The following is a 14944-nucleotide window of genomic DNA, read 5'->3' on the forward strand; positions in this document are numbered from 1 at the left end:
CGCAGTTAAGCCGTAAACTGAGAGCGACTGCCTCTATCTGGCCATGATGATCCCCCGCGTTTCTATGCAGTGTGCCCCGAAGCACGAATAATAATAATAATTCGCTTCTGTGACCGATTGCCAGCAAAGGGTTAAAGTTCACCGGCAAAATAAAAAGTTTGCACTTAAAGAATCACCGCAGCGTAAGACACAATCGCTCTGGACACGATAACTCAGCTGGGAATGGTTAACCTACCCCCCCCCTCCCCTTTTACTATTTTCTGCAATGCGTTGCGAAATCCCCTTCCAGTTCGTTTTTATTAAGCGACGGTCCACACGAGGTACACTTTGTAACAATTCGCCTAACCTCGTAAATTCCTAATATTTACGATTCGCGGCAGCAAAGATTCAACGGTGAAACGCGCAGGCCCTGCACATGCTTTCGCTGACACGACTGCTGGCGAAGGGGGCGCCGATTTCCACGCCACGAGCAATAACAGTTCCTGGAGCCTCCCCCTAGGTCGACTCAGCACTAAATGAGTAGCTAGTGCAGTGTGTGTGTGTGTGCAAACATTAGCACTGGGGAGATAAAGGTAGCCGGGGCGTGGTGCTGGCCACCCACCCACCCCCTCCTCGTGCACCACGCCTGTGTTCAGAGGTGCTCGCTAACAGCACTTGACCCAACAGCCTGTTTAAGGCTATAGAAGGGGGGGGGGATCTTCATCTTTTTCTTGAATATCATTGTGTGTGTGTTCATGTAAACATTGAAGATGCGCTTAACTGACACATTCCAGGTCAGGACATTTCTCTTCCTCAATCTCACTCTCTCTCGCGCTCCTGGACTTTCGAACATTCCCCAATCTTCAATAGCTCACTATGTAACACGATTTTTGTGCCACGGTACAAAGTGTTATTTTCTAATTGCTTATGCCTCAAAAGTATAGAAAACGGCTAATTATTCCCCACAAACTTTGCTTTTGTGACCAGGACTTTACGTGAAGGAGTGACACAAATGCACACCACGTTTTCTCATTGAAAATGGGTACATTTCAAAATATCACTGTCCTGGTCACAAAAGCAAAGTTTGTGGGTAATAAATAGCCATTTCTGTACGTTTGAGGCATACTCAATAAGGAAATAACGCTTACACACCCAGGAACAAAAAAAAAGTGTTTTGTTACACAAGTGTATCGTCCTCGTCACCCAGCTCAACTCAAACAACCCGTCGACTCTCTTTCTACCGGTGTGCTTATAGCTGCTGCCTGCTTTGCATAATGCTAGAGTTACGAGGTTATGGCGAGCCACTGAGATATAAAAATTAAAATATTAATTCATCTGTGGCGTGCTTATCCCTTGAAATCAGACACTGCCCCAACAACTATTTATTTCGCCGCAGGCACAGAGCTGTATCCGCTCACCTCCGTAGCACGCCGCCGTATTCACTTGAAAGCGTGTGGCATTTAAAAGTTAAGTGGAGTTAAATTTGTTTAAGCAGGTGAAAACGCAAACGATCAGGTTAGCAACCTGGGTCACCCACATCGCATTATCGGGTCGATAAAATATTGAATTTTACTGGGCGACTATTGAATACACAATCGAGCACGAGCGTAGAACATTAACAGGCTGATGCGCCCATCTCCTGCATGAATGGAAGATTAAAGACAAGCCACAGTAGTGCGGCTGTGGCCATGCAACCCAAAGTATGGACCACAGAGTAAAACGCACTATGGTCTGTGCTCCTTCAACGGAGGAGGAGGAACAGCAAAACGACAACTCTCTCTCACTCTGCTGAAACCCTCATCACCGTGGCTAGAAAACCTCGACATTGTGATTTAGCTCCTGAACATATTTCCACATGCTAGAATATAACACTGTAGTCGGTTCAGTGCCCAGTCAGGATCCGCAAAACAAATTAATTGGCGATACTGCATCGGCAGTGGTGCACACGCATAAATAACAAAAAAACTAATTCGTCAATAACACCGTGGCCTTAAATAATAAATGTATAAAAGAGGCGACCGCCAGATCTTATCTGGAACATAACCGCGTCCCTAATCGATAGGATGGCTTTGATGAGGAGCGTGATAGGCCGTGGCCTTCCGAGAGGATGTCAATGGATGAACGGCAGCTTTGTACTGCTTCTGCAAAGCGACATCACCTCCGTGGCTGTCATTAGTTCCATTTTCAGGTCCTTACGAAAATATCACGACCGCCACTATTATCATTATTAGCCATAATCAATCCACTGATGGCTGAGGGCCTCTCCAAAACCTGGCCATTTCACCAACAACCCTACGATGCTAGGAACCAGACCGGCACCTCCACGGGAGTGAATTTCAACACTCCGTCTCCCGGAACAACTTCATCGATTCAATAAACGGGATTGTTTTCCCGTCAACGGTCACCGCTTGGATCGCGTGCAGTCGTTTCAACATTAGTGACAGCATCCCACTTACAGCTCTCTGTAATTTACAAGTAATCCTTCAGGTTAAGGCTCATCTCCGCTTAAAACTCATCCGCCACTTGGTAAATACATTCCTTTGAAGACGTGTAAAGGCTTCACACAATTTTCCCCGTGGGATGTATACATATTTTTGTTCAATACATATTTCACTCGATAAAGCAAACCGGATACCAGGCAAACACGCGTGGCTCACACGGGCGCTCTAAGGGTGGTGCGGGCAAGGAAGGGAACAGGTACACACGCCGTACAAATCGCTGCGTTCACTTTGACATTTATTATTTCATATATATTTGTTTATTATCTCGGGTTGCATTGCGCCCGTGCTTCCGGCTTCGTTTCAGCAAACAGGTAAAAAAACGTGTCCAGTCCAAACTTCTCGCAGCCACGGTCGGAAGACATCGCCGTGCGTTACGAAAATTCCATGGAAGTGGACGTCGCAGAACTACTCCTGAGGTCCACTTAAAAAAAAAACTGTTCAGTCACGTGAGTGCTGCCCCAGACTTCCCCCAGGAACTCATTGGTAAAATGGCCCCACAGTGCTCCCTGTGGCTGCCCTGGGACTTATTGAAGGGCTCCATCACCCAGAGAATGCCCTGGAGGACTCGCTGGTACTGCCTTGGCCACCGCAGCTGTCCCTGGGGATCGTTGATGTTGTTGTTGTTGTTAAATGAAGCGAATTCAACCCCATGAAGCCTGGAGAGCTGAATGGAGTTCAAAAGAACTCACAAACCCCTGGGTTTTATCTTCTTCGAAGCTCGTGGTCCACCCTAAACCGCATCTGCACAAACAATGGCAGACGCGGATACCTAACGCACAAATGGAAAGTTAAAAACTCTCCATCGGTGTGCGACTGCGGTGATCCGGAACAAACCGACAACCTATAATGACGCAATGCCCCGATCCACAGATACGAAGGAGACACCACGGCGATGATACACTCCGTTGCTCCTGACGCCGGTTATCTGGCTTGACCACCTGAACGTGACATTGTAGTCCTTGCTCTGCATCTTACATCAGCCACACGAAAGAAGAAGTTTGTTGTTGTCGTTGGGCACCCGGTTGCTCCATGTCTCGAGGGCGTAATCCTCTCTCCCGCGTTTCTCAACAGTCGTCCACTTCCCCTGACCCGTTCTCCTTTCAGGTGCTGGTTTGTTTTTATTTAGCTATAAAGGATCTCTCAGATCGCATGGGCCCCCTACGCCACCCGGGGCGACATGCACGCCCTTTTTCCACTGGCGCATGCAAGCCGAGCCAGCGCAGTTGCCCTCGCTGTTTAGGTGGTTTCGCCATCGGCTATTTTGCCGTGCCGAGACAAAAGCAAACCGTGTAGTGCTGGACTCACAAAGACGGCACCAGAGAGTCTCCTGCTACACGCGTCTCCACTCGCTCACCGCGTGCCGCAATTAGCATGGTTAGCTATGTACGGTGCATAAGAAGTTCAACAAAAGACAAGACAAAGATCCCCCGTATAGCCTTTAACAGACTGTTTGGGAATTTGCTGTTAGCGAGTACCTATGAAGGCCAAAACGGCACACGAGGCGGTGGGTGGCCAAGACCACGCCCGGCCGCCTTTGTCTCCCCAGTGGCAATGTTTACACACCGCACAAGGTATTCATTTGAGGCTGAGTCGACCTAGGGGAGGCCCAGGACCGGTTCAGATAATCGTCACTGGTGTTGGCCGTGAGCGGGAATCGAACTCGGCACGCCGGGTTCGTAGCGCAGCGTAGCGCTAACCGCTGCACTACCACTCCCCGCAATTAGCATGGTTGGCTACGTACGGTGCAAAACAAGTCCAACATAAATAGATAGAAACACAGTACCACCCCGTCGCCTGCTACACACGCGTCTCCACTCGCCCGCCGCGCGTGACGCCACCGGCACGGCACGGCACGGCTTCCGCAGTGGAAAACAAAACACACCAGGCCGGCGTGTTGCTGGGCTGCGCCGGGTTGGCTCGGCACTCGGCAGGGCACTCACTTGAGCCACCACGGGAAGGGCTGGTCGGCGTTGGCTTTGGTGCGCCACAGGCTGGCCATGAAGGCGAAGGGCCACGCGAGCAGCATCATGAACGCGGCCAGCAGCAGCCGGATGGGGAAGAGCGTCACCGACATGAGGCCGATCTGTCTCGTCACACACAAAGACAACCGACCCCCCATCCATATAGCCTTCAGACTGTAGGGGCGAGTGCGGTTACCGGAGCGCCTATTAAGGCCGGCAAGGGCACGCGAAGGGGGTGGGTGGGCCAGCGCCTCGCCCGGACGTCTTCGTCTCCCCAGTAGCGATGTTTTTTTTTTTATACACCGCAGCAGATACTTATTTGAGGCTGAGTCGACCTAGGGGAGGCCTTGGACAAGTTCAGATAATCAACAATCGTCTTGGCCGTGAGCAGGGAATCAAAATCGGATCACCGGGTTCATAGGGCAAAGTGCTAACCACGAAATTGCCGCTGTTGTGTCTCACACACACACACATACGCACGGGGACACACACGCGCGGACGCACACACGCGCACATACACACACACACACACAAAAAGACAAAGATCCCCCGTATAGCCTTAACGGACTGTAGGGGCAAGTGCTGTTCGCGAGCACCTATGAAGGCCGGCACGGCACACGAGGGGGTGGGTGGTCAGCACCACGCCCGACCACCTTTGTCTCCCCAGTGGAGATGTTTACACACCGCACCAGGTGCTCATTTGAGGCTGAATCGGCCAAGGGGAGGCCCAGGACCGGTTCAGATAATCGTCACTGGTGTTGGCTGTGAGCGGGAATCGAACCCGGATGGCCGGGTTGCATAGCGCAGCGCGCTAACCGAAGCACTACTACTTCCCATACAAACACACGCGCACATACACACACACGCGCACACACACACACACGTCCACACGCGCACACAGACACACACGTCCACACGCACCAGGGGGGCAGAGGTCACGACGCGCTACAAGTGCCCGCGAGGACAACGGCAACAACGTTACGGGCGCTTAACGGCCATCAGGGCTCTTATACCGAGCAACTGACTCTTTGTAGAAGCGAATATAGCTGTAAATAAATCATTTGAAGTTTCAACTTCTAAGCTTTCCTTTTACTAACGGCTCACAGGACATTTTTTTTTTACCACGTAAATGGGGGTGGAAATGAAATGGAATTCGTCGTGCAGTCCATGTTCACTGGCACCCACTCAAGACACGCACTCACTCACCTCCGATTAACATGGTAGGCTACGTATGGTGCAAAAGAAGTTCAACATAAAGACATATATACAAAGACAAAGATCCCCTGTATAGCCTTTAACAGACAGCATACGAAGGGATGGGTAGCCAGCACCACGCCCGGCCGCCCCTGTCCCCCCCGTGCTAATGTTTTACACACCGCACCAGGTACTCATTTGAGGTCGAGTCGACCTAGGGGAGGCCCAGGACCGCTTGAGATGATCGTCACTGGTGTTAGCCATGAGCGTGAATCAAACTCGGGTCGCCAGGTTCATAGCGCAGCGTGCTAACCACTGAACACGCTCACACACTCACAACCTGAATAATATTTATTTATAAATACAATGATATTGCGTAGATTTGTAACGAGCACAGTTTTCGCACAGGGACACGGGAAACCGCAGCGAGAAGGAAGCCAGCCGGAACCGGCGTTACCAACAATTGCCCAAGCTCTGCGGTCCTGCATTGGGATGCCGCCGGCGGATTCAATGAGAGGCCTTCCACGAGGCAGTGGCGTTAACAGGCGAATTTGCAGGGCTGCACCGTCATCACATCGGGAACAGTCCGAATCAGGTGCGACGTCTGGGTCTGGACGCGCGCCCATCGCGTCGCTGCGGCCATCGCCCTCCAGGACGCACAGTCGTCCACGCCGCTGCACTCAACGCTGGACCTCTCTCGCGCAGTTACGTAGCCAAGCGTCGCGCTAGTCGGGGGCGCGACAACTCGGACTTGGCGATGCGTGGCGGCCGTACTGCACGTCTGTACTGCGGCGCGTTGGATATGCTGACACCGCACTCATTCATTCATTCATTCACACCGAGGCATGCGCCGCGACGAGGAAGTAAATCATGGAAGAGCAATTCGGTAAAAAACGCACAACTCTATTAATAGGCGTGAGTACAGTAAATTAATCAAACGTGCTGAAACGGCAACTGCTCTGGGAAAACCGATAATCTTTAACGTGCAAATATCTGTTAATTAATTACCAGCAATGGCACTGGGAAAAGAACGGACGTCGTAAGGTTGCATTATGTAAAGTCATCGTTGGACATTGTCTATCCACTGCTGGACGAAGGCCCTCCCCACACTGTCACCATCACTCACGGTTCACTGCTGCTACCATCCCATCTTCGCTCCCAGCACATGAGCTGATCTCATTGCCCCATCTCCCCGGCGGCCGTCCTCTTGGCACTCCATTCTGTGCTCTGGTTGCTGTTCCGTCACCCAGTCTCGCCCATCGGCCATCGTCCCATTCAGCGGAAGATTAGGCCAAAGTAACCTCCTGTAGGGGGCTCTCTGGAGCTCCCTCTGGGGGACAGGCCCTTCCGCCGGCAGCGGCGTGAGCCACAAATTGTGAGGGCTGCACCTTCATCCTCACACCCATGTCGATACAAATGCATTACATGGCTATACGCACGCCAGCGCAAGCCACAATGGAAATTAGGGCATCGTGAATACAACGCCCTGCCCTGCAGCGAACAACTACAACTGTCTGTATTCCAGTCGGCACGGACAATGCCGTGTTGATAGTAAGGCCAACAACGGCACTGCTCGCGTGCTTAGCACGAATTCACGGTGGCATCGTTGTCTCAAGAGACAACACCCGGTAGAGGCCCGGTGGGCTCTGCAAGCCGGCGCCCAACGCACAACTAACTTTTGATGTTCAAGTTGGTGATGTTGATTTATTGCGAAACACGTGTTTGTCATTCTGTGGATGACTTTGGGAACTGCAAGACGCACAAGGACGACCGAACAAAGGTAATATGTAAAGAAATGTATGTCAAAAACAAATTGGTCTTTTCCAAAATAAAAGTTCGCGCTTGCGAGAGTGGACAAAAAATAGAGAGGAGTCATTAGTTGGTTGTGATTTCTCGCAAGAGGTGGCTATGGATGGACAAAACGCAAAAACGCGAAAAACAAAAGCTAAGAAATGCACAAAGTGGCACGGAGATGTGCGTGCTTGCAATTGCACGGTGAGAGAGCATTCCATGAATCAGAGAAATAGAGATGCAGGTTGAAGACACAATATTGACTGTAAAGAAAAGTAAGTGGGCTTGGGCAGAACCCGTTTTGACTAGAAGGGGCGTTGGCCGGTGGTGGACTAGACTAAACTCAAACTAAACTATTTTATTTACCCGGTAAAGCCCACAGCCATCGGAGGAAAACGACCACATGAGAGGACGTCCATTGTGAAGACGGAGTGACGGAATCAGCTTGCGATGTGCACAAACTTGATGGACTGTTGCATCGCAGGACTGTGGGCTATGGCCGACGGCTTGGGGAGGGGCCTTCATCCAGCAGTGGAATGATCATGGCTGATGACGAAAATTGTTAGTTGAATAGTAAATTGCGAAACAAGATAGAATGCATAAAGTCCCATGACTCGTGCACATATACACAATATTCTTAGCTACTTTCGGTAAAGTCACGTTGAAGGGAAACAACGTGACTTTACCGAAAGAGCTAAGAATATGAATTACTGCAGTCACGAAAGCTTTAAATCAAAATATATACACAATAATTAATATACAGTTGTATAATTACATACGAGTACAGTAATAATAATTGTATAATGCGCATTCCATCCCAGCTTGGGTGCCACGCTAACAAAAGTAACGATCACCAAAAAACGCAAACTAGACCCCGAGAGTGCTGAGCAGTTGGAGCCAAGGGTTGGTGGATCGCGCAGATATCCTTCATATTCACAGACTCAATCTGATAGGAGCGAGGAGGTGGCCAGGGTATTGCATTACAGAACATGGGCTCCTTAACTCATCTGTGTAAGCGTTGGAGAGTTCCGCTCTCTCATATTTGTGGTCGGTTTTTCTAGATACTCCAGTTTCCTCACACGCACACACAGACAGAAACACTCCTTAGAATGGAATTGGCCAGACATGGGGTTTCATTGGATAAATTACTAATGTAAAACAAATTTTTATAGATGTGCCGATGAATCCATTAACTTGATTAATCAACTGAATATTGCAATCGACCACTTATTTAGTGGTCGGTCACTAGGGCCCATTTAAAAATGTCTGCTAATCTTCCAACATTCTGACTATCGAAGGCAGGAAACCCCTTAAAAGCCACGTATAGTGTGGCACAGTTAAATATGTTGATGACATTACCAAGCCATGCCCGTCACCTCCCGTCCAGCGGCACACGAGGAACGGCAGTTAAGACTTCCACCCCGCCAACCCCCAAGCTATATTTCATGTTATCCTATTTGGTCAGTAATGGAACGATAATCGGTTGAGTAATCGATTACTTAAGCAATCGGATTAGACCAGATCTAAAAAAATATTCACTTGCACAAAGCCAAAGAACGAGCGCGCGCTGCCAAACGGTTTAGTAAGACGTATCATCCTTCAAGGATATCGGGCAACTCTTGACGGCGGAGTCAACACAATATACACCTCATTAATTTGTCTGTTGCGATGGCTTTTATCATCATTAACGCATTCGAATTGCACTGCAGCAAGAGCAGTTGGAGTTACTATATTAAAACTGCATTAAGATAACGCTTGGCTTCCACTTGAGCCTTAATTGCCTAACTCTAGTTAATCATTCACACTGCAACACAACCCGGTGCAGATAAAAGCTTTTAGTTTACAACCTCCTTGACAGCCATAGAGATAAGGACCATTTACTCTCTGCAGATGCCTTCCCCTACACATTCATCATCACCATCATCATCATCAGCCATGGTCAATCCACTGCTGGATGAAGGCCTCTCCCGCCACCCCCAAAAGCTGCCGCTACCTCCCACCGACCCTGCGATAGCAGCAAATCCATCCGGCACCAGCACGTGAAATGATCTCGTTGCTGCATCTCCACCAATGGACGTCCTTCTCGGACCGCGAAGCGCTCCTTGAGACTGCCGCTCCTTTGCCCAATGTCCATCATCCCGTCTCGGCGTGACGCGTCCATTCCACGGCCGCTCCTCACTTGTCTCGTTAGTTTGTGTGATGTCGTGAACCGATCCCGCGTGTACATCTTTCTGGCTCTAAATTTAATGGCCAAACACTGCGGCCTCTCCACCAAGCTCTTTTTTTTTGTTTTAGCGCTTTTAAAATCTTTGTTCCGCATTTGTCGTTAAGGACCCACGTTTCTGGGAGCCATATGTCATATGCACACTGCAAGTGCCAATATGAACAACGATTTATTGGACTTCTGAAGCGAGTAATGTATAAATTAAGCACTCATAACTGCACATCTGCACTGTATTTTACGTGTACATTGTACCTCTTATTAGCACTGTTGGCTACGCACGGTTTGAAATAAGTTCAACATACGTACATCTTTTCTAAACCTCTTTGGTTAAATCACTGCGAAATGGAAAACTAAAAACGGATTAATGTGCGACTGCGGTCACCCAGAACTGACCACGGGACGTATAACGTCTCAGTACCCAATTCACACATACGAAGGAGGGCATCATCATCATTGTCATAACAGCGATGCTCTCTGCTACTCCCGATGGAATTATCTGGCTCCACCAACTTCATGTAAAACAACAGCTGTTGCTGCTCACCATCAGCATCATCCAAAAAGACCCCGAATGCACCCGATGCTGTCAGATCGCGAGAAGCTAAGCAAGGGTTGAGCCTGGACAGTGCTCGAATGGGCGACCAGTGTGCGTACAACAGGTGCTATCCAGGGCAGTGCAGAAAATATCCACTGTTGAACTGCACTTCTACGCTCCCACATCTATGCTCGCCACCTTCACCAAAACCGGACTGACCGGCGGTGGGGTGAAGTATGGCCAGGTATCTGTGAAGTACGGCCAGGTATCCGTGAAGTATGGCCAGGGACCCGTGAAGTATGGCCAGGTATCTATGAAGTATGGCTAGGGACCCATGAAGTATGGCCAGGTATCTATGAAGTATGGCCAGGTATCTATGAAGTATGGCCAGGTATCTATGAAGTATGGCCAGGGACCCATGAAGTATGGCCAGGTATCTATGAAGTATGGCTAGGGACCCATGAAGTATGGCCAGGTATCTATGAAGTATGGCCAGGTATCTATGAAGTATGGCCAGGTATCTATGAAGTATGGCCAGGTACCCATGCAGTATGGCCAGGTATCTATCAAAGGCTGGGTGAAGGCCCTCCGCTTAAGCCGTGCTGGTCGTGAGTGCCGTTTGACCATACTTCACCACGCTGGTCAACGCGGCGAGGAAAGTAATGTAAGCCTCCAAAAGTTATGATCTAATCCTGGAATTCATTTCGGCTGCACTAATCTCTGCTGCCTACAAATGCAAACCCCTCCATGCAATATCCAGGCTCAAACTCCGCTTAGCTTCTGAGATCTGAAGGCGATCACATACACAACTGTAATCAGTGTAGCATTATAATTAAACATTTTATTTTACATATATGATTACTTAAACTGTGACGTAAATCTAAATTGTATTTTAAACGGACTGTATGATTTGTTGTACGCTAGATATAAATTGTATTAAACTGTAAACTATAACTGCGTAATAAAGATTATATTACGAACCCTAAATTGTACTGAATTATATAACACGAAATTATGTTTAATATTTAATTACAAACACAAAATTATAACCTACTGCATAAAATATTAATTACGTTAAATTGTAAATACCTAAATCTCTGACAGCACGAGAAACTGTATTCATTTCAATATAAATATATATTTTTAATTACATACAAAATAGATAAAGCTTCAAAAGACAAAACACAAATTATCAACAGGTAGGGGCAAATAAAACTAAATGAAACTACATTTAATTTAATTTCTACGGGTAAACACATCAAAAGAACAATATCCAAACGACGAACAGAACCATACATACACATTGTTCGCCATGTGATATTATTCAACAAAATAATAGTGCACAATCTAAATTATGTTACTGTTAATGAAAATCGCACAATGATGCAATTTTTTTTGTAAATCTAAATAACATTGCCAATAAATACAACACAACTGAATACCGTAAGGACATTTCAACAGCAAAAATAAAAATCCCAATTTTGTAAAATAAACAAAATAGACAAGCCACCAAATTCCACGCCACAAACACCAACGCGCAGAGTGCACGGAAATCTACCGGGGCGAACAAAAACGCCACGCGTGAACAAATCACAAAGCAAAAAAAATATATAAAAGAAAAAAAATGAAAATCCACTATATGAGCTTACGCGTAGCTTGTCCGCGCGGCTGTATTGGATGACGTGCTCGAAGGGGTGGAGGTCGGGACACCGGCTCTCGGATAGCGGCTCCGCGGGAATGGGCGCGCCGTCCTCGGTAGGTGCCCCAGGGCCGACCGTAGGGCCTACCCCGTCTCGGCCTCGGTGTCTCGGCGTCGCCTCCATGCGGGAAGATCAACGGGGGCCCCGAGGAGTTGGTGGTGGTGGGGTGGTGGTGGAGGGAGACAATGATTGCTTCAGCAGTTGATTTCTTTTGTTGATGGCCGTCGAGGCTGCGCGCCTTGGTCGTTTGTTGATTTTTTTCGTGATTAAATTTTTGTTGTTGGTTCCCTCTCACAAACCCCGGCGAGGTTCTGAGAACCCCGCGGTCCGGGTCGCGCACAGCGCATGCGCGCGCGCGCGGGGGTAGGGGGTGGGCACCGAAGCCGGCGTGCTTACACGTAGTACGATATTCAACACGGAGCGCGTTATAATACGTACAACGCACAAGCACGGCGAAATCCCAATTAATGAGGCGCGAAACGAACAAACAAAAATAGGCAAAGGCGCAGGCCCTGCAAATTCCCCACTCGCGCACGCGCCACTGTTGAAGGGGGGCCTCCACCAGGGAGAGCGCTAGAGGGCAATTTCGTCCACTCCCCTTGACAGTGAGACACGTGCGAACAGATGGCGTCTTGGATTATTGTTACCCACATTTCACCTGCTGTGCGTTGTCACACTGCTGGGTGGACGGAGGTGTCGCCTATGAATGGAACCGGCCACGTGGCGCCTGTGTATGGCACCAGCTGCGTGGGACTGGCAGCGGCAGGAGCCATCTCGAGTGTGCCCGGGAGGGCGCGGCTGTAATGCCACCCAAAACAAGTTGAAAAGCATATTCTTTGGTTCTTTCGGTAAAGTCACGTAGATCTACGTCAAGTAGATCTACGTGACTACGTGACTTTACTTAGATCTACGCGGCTTTGCCGAAAGACCCAAAGAATATGAATTCCTCTTGATTTGAAGCTTTCGTAACTGCGGGAATCCATACTCTTTGTTTCTTTCGGTAAAGTCACGTAGTTAGAAAGAAAAAATAAAATGAAATCACGACGTTTCGATTGCAACACAAGCAATCATCATCAGGTGGGAAAACCACAGCAAAAAAAATGTTTTTCAAACTTCAGCAAAATTTTTTTTTGCTGTGGTTTTCCCACCTGATGATGATTGCTTGTGTTGCAATCGAAACGTCGTGATTTGTTTTTTTTATTTCTAACTACGTGACTTTACCGAAAGAACCTAAATGAATAACTTGCAGTCACGAAAGCTTTAAGTTAAGATTTAAGTTGAAAAGCGACGCGCTAAATCATACCGGCACTTTGAACAACCTCTTTATCCCAACCGCTGTCACGTTATGTGCCAATTTTTAAATTGCTGTGAAGCGCCTTGGAATAAAGCGCTATTTTCATCCGCAGTATATTAGATAAGATACTATATATTTTTTTTTAAGTTTTGCTGGCTGGCTGGAGGGACGTTCACGTTACCCCAATAGCTACGAGTGCATTAGGTAAATAGCCAGTTTAAAACGTATGCTTTCGCGACCAATATCATCCGTAATAGAGGTTTATTTTTGGGGGGTTAGGTCGCCATCTAACCCTATTAAGACAAATAGTCGTTTGACAATTTAAACGCCGGTCATCAATATTTATTTCAATGTAATTACCCTCATGTCCCGTGGTGTCAAGTGCAGTATCTTACTATTCTCCACTCTTTATCTCTGGCCTCTTCTTGTATGTGCTCGGAAAAAGGGCCATTCACCGAAACGTAGCCTATTATGTATTTCTTTTTAAGACCATACCTTGAGTATTAATGGCAAATGTGTCAGTTTTTTGGTGAACTTAAATGGTGTTATTTTACTGCCCAATGCACGACTATCGGCTATTTAGATGACTCAATAGAAGGAAAATTAATAATCGTGATGGCTCTTTAGTTAACATTTTGCTGCATTTTTAGATTTGTATTTATTTCTATATATTGTTGGTGTACGGTGATCGGCCAAGATATGTTAAGAGTTGTGTGAATGTTGAACTTCTTTCCCACCGTACGTAGCCAACCGTGCTAATTATAGGTGTGGTGGGGGGGAAGGGCAACTAAACTAAACGCAAGAAGCAGTTCTAAAAAAAAATCCAGATGATGATTTTAAAACTGCATAGCTCCAGTGGCTTCCTAATATCTGAAGAGCGTTCCAGACGGCCGCAAGAAACCCATCTGAAAGTGCCACGCGATGGGGCGGTGACCACCGCCTTTGTTCAACGGCGAGCAGCCAAAGGCCGCTACTTGCGAGGATGATCGGAGTCTGCGTGACGATGGTTTCACGCTCCTAGACGACATCAGCGAGGTATCGTGGTTCACTTGTAGCGAGCACTTTGTGTGTGTAAGGGGCCGTCCATAAATGACGTCACGCACCTGGGGTGGGGGAAGGGGGGGGGGTTCAGACATTTGTGACGATGTGTGACGAGAGGTGGGGGGGGGGAGAATGTGACGTCACATCAAAATGCGCAACTTTAAGTAAATATAGACAACACGTTCTACTTAATTAAATTGACTGTTTAATAAATGTTTTCTCCTACAACATCAGAGTGCAGCGCCACATTAAATACGAACTACAATGGCAATAGTTTAAATCGATTTGAAGCATGTTTTATCTTCAAAATAGAAATATGGTTTGGGGGGGGGCAGAGCTTTGTGACGTCATATTTGAGGGGGGGGGGTCTGACTTTGTGACGCCGTGTGGCGAGGGAGGGGGTTTAAAAAATCGTCCAAAATCACGTAACGTCTCGATTTAAAGCTTTCGTGACTGCAATAATTCATCTTCTTTGGTTCTTTCGGTAAAGTCACGTAGAATGAGAATAAAATAATAAATTGATCAAATAAAATAACACAATAAAAATTCATATTCTTAGTTTTTTCGGTAAAGTCACGTTGAAGAGAAACAACAAAATAACAAAATATATATAAAACAATAAAAAATTCTCACGACGAATTCTCACGACGTTTCGACGTGAGAATTTTTTATTGTTTTATATATATTTTGTTATTTTGTTGTTTCTCTTCAACGTGACTTTACCGAA

General features: G+C 47.5%; 1 protein-coding gene across 1 annotated transcript in view; it reads right to left on the reverse strand.

Moving 5' to 3' along the window:
• Positions 1-12132, reverse strand: part of LOC116952068 (lysophosphatidylcholine acyltransferase 1-like) — a 62091-nt gene extending 49959 nt beyond the window's left edge. The window contains exons 1-2 of the mRNA XM_032971097.2: positions 11832-12132; positions 4421-4563 (exon numbers count right to left, since the gene is read on the reverse strand). Coding sequence (XP_032826988.2) covers positions 4421-4563; positions 11832-12005 — 317 coding nt within the window. The 5' untranslated portion in view covers positions 12006-12132. The remainder of the gene's footprint in view (positions 1-4420; positions 4564-11831) is intronic.
• Between the last annotated feature and the right edge of the window lie 2812 nt (positions 12133-14944).

The sequence above is a fragment of the Petromyzon marinus genome, chromosome 45 (assembly GCF_048934315.1).
Source record: "Petromyzon marinus isolate PM22_M1 ecotype Great Lakes invasive population chromosome 45, UKy_Petmar_22M1.pri1.0, whole genome shotgun sequence".
NCBI lineage: Eukaryota > Metazoa > Chordata > Hyperoartia > Petromyzontiformes > Petromyzontidae > Petromyzon > Petromyzon marinus.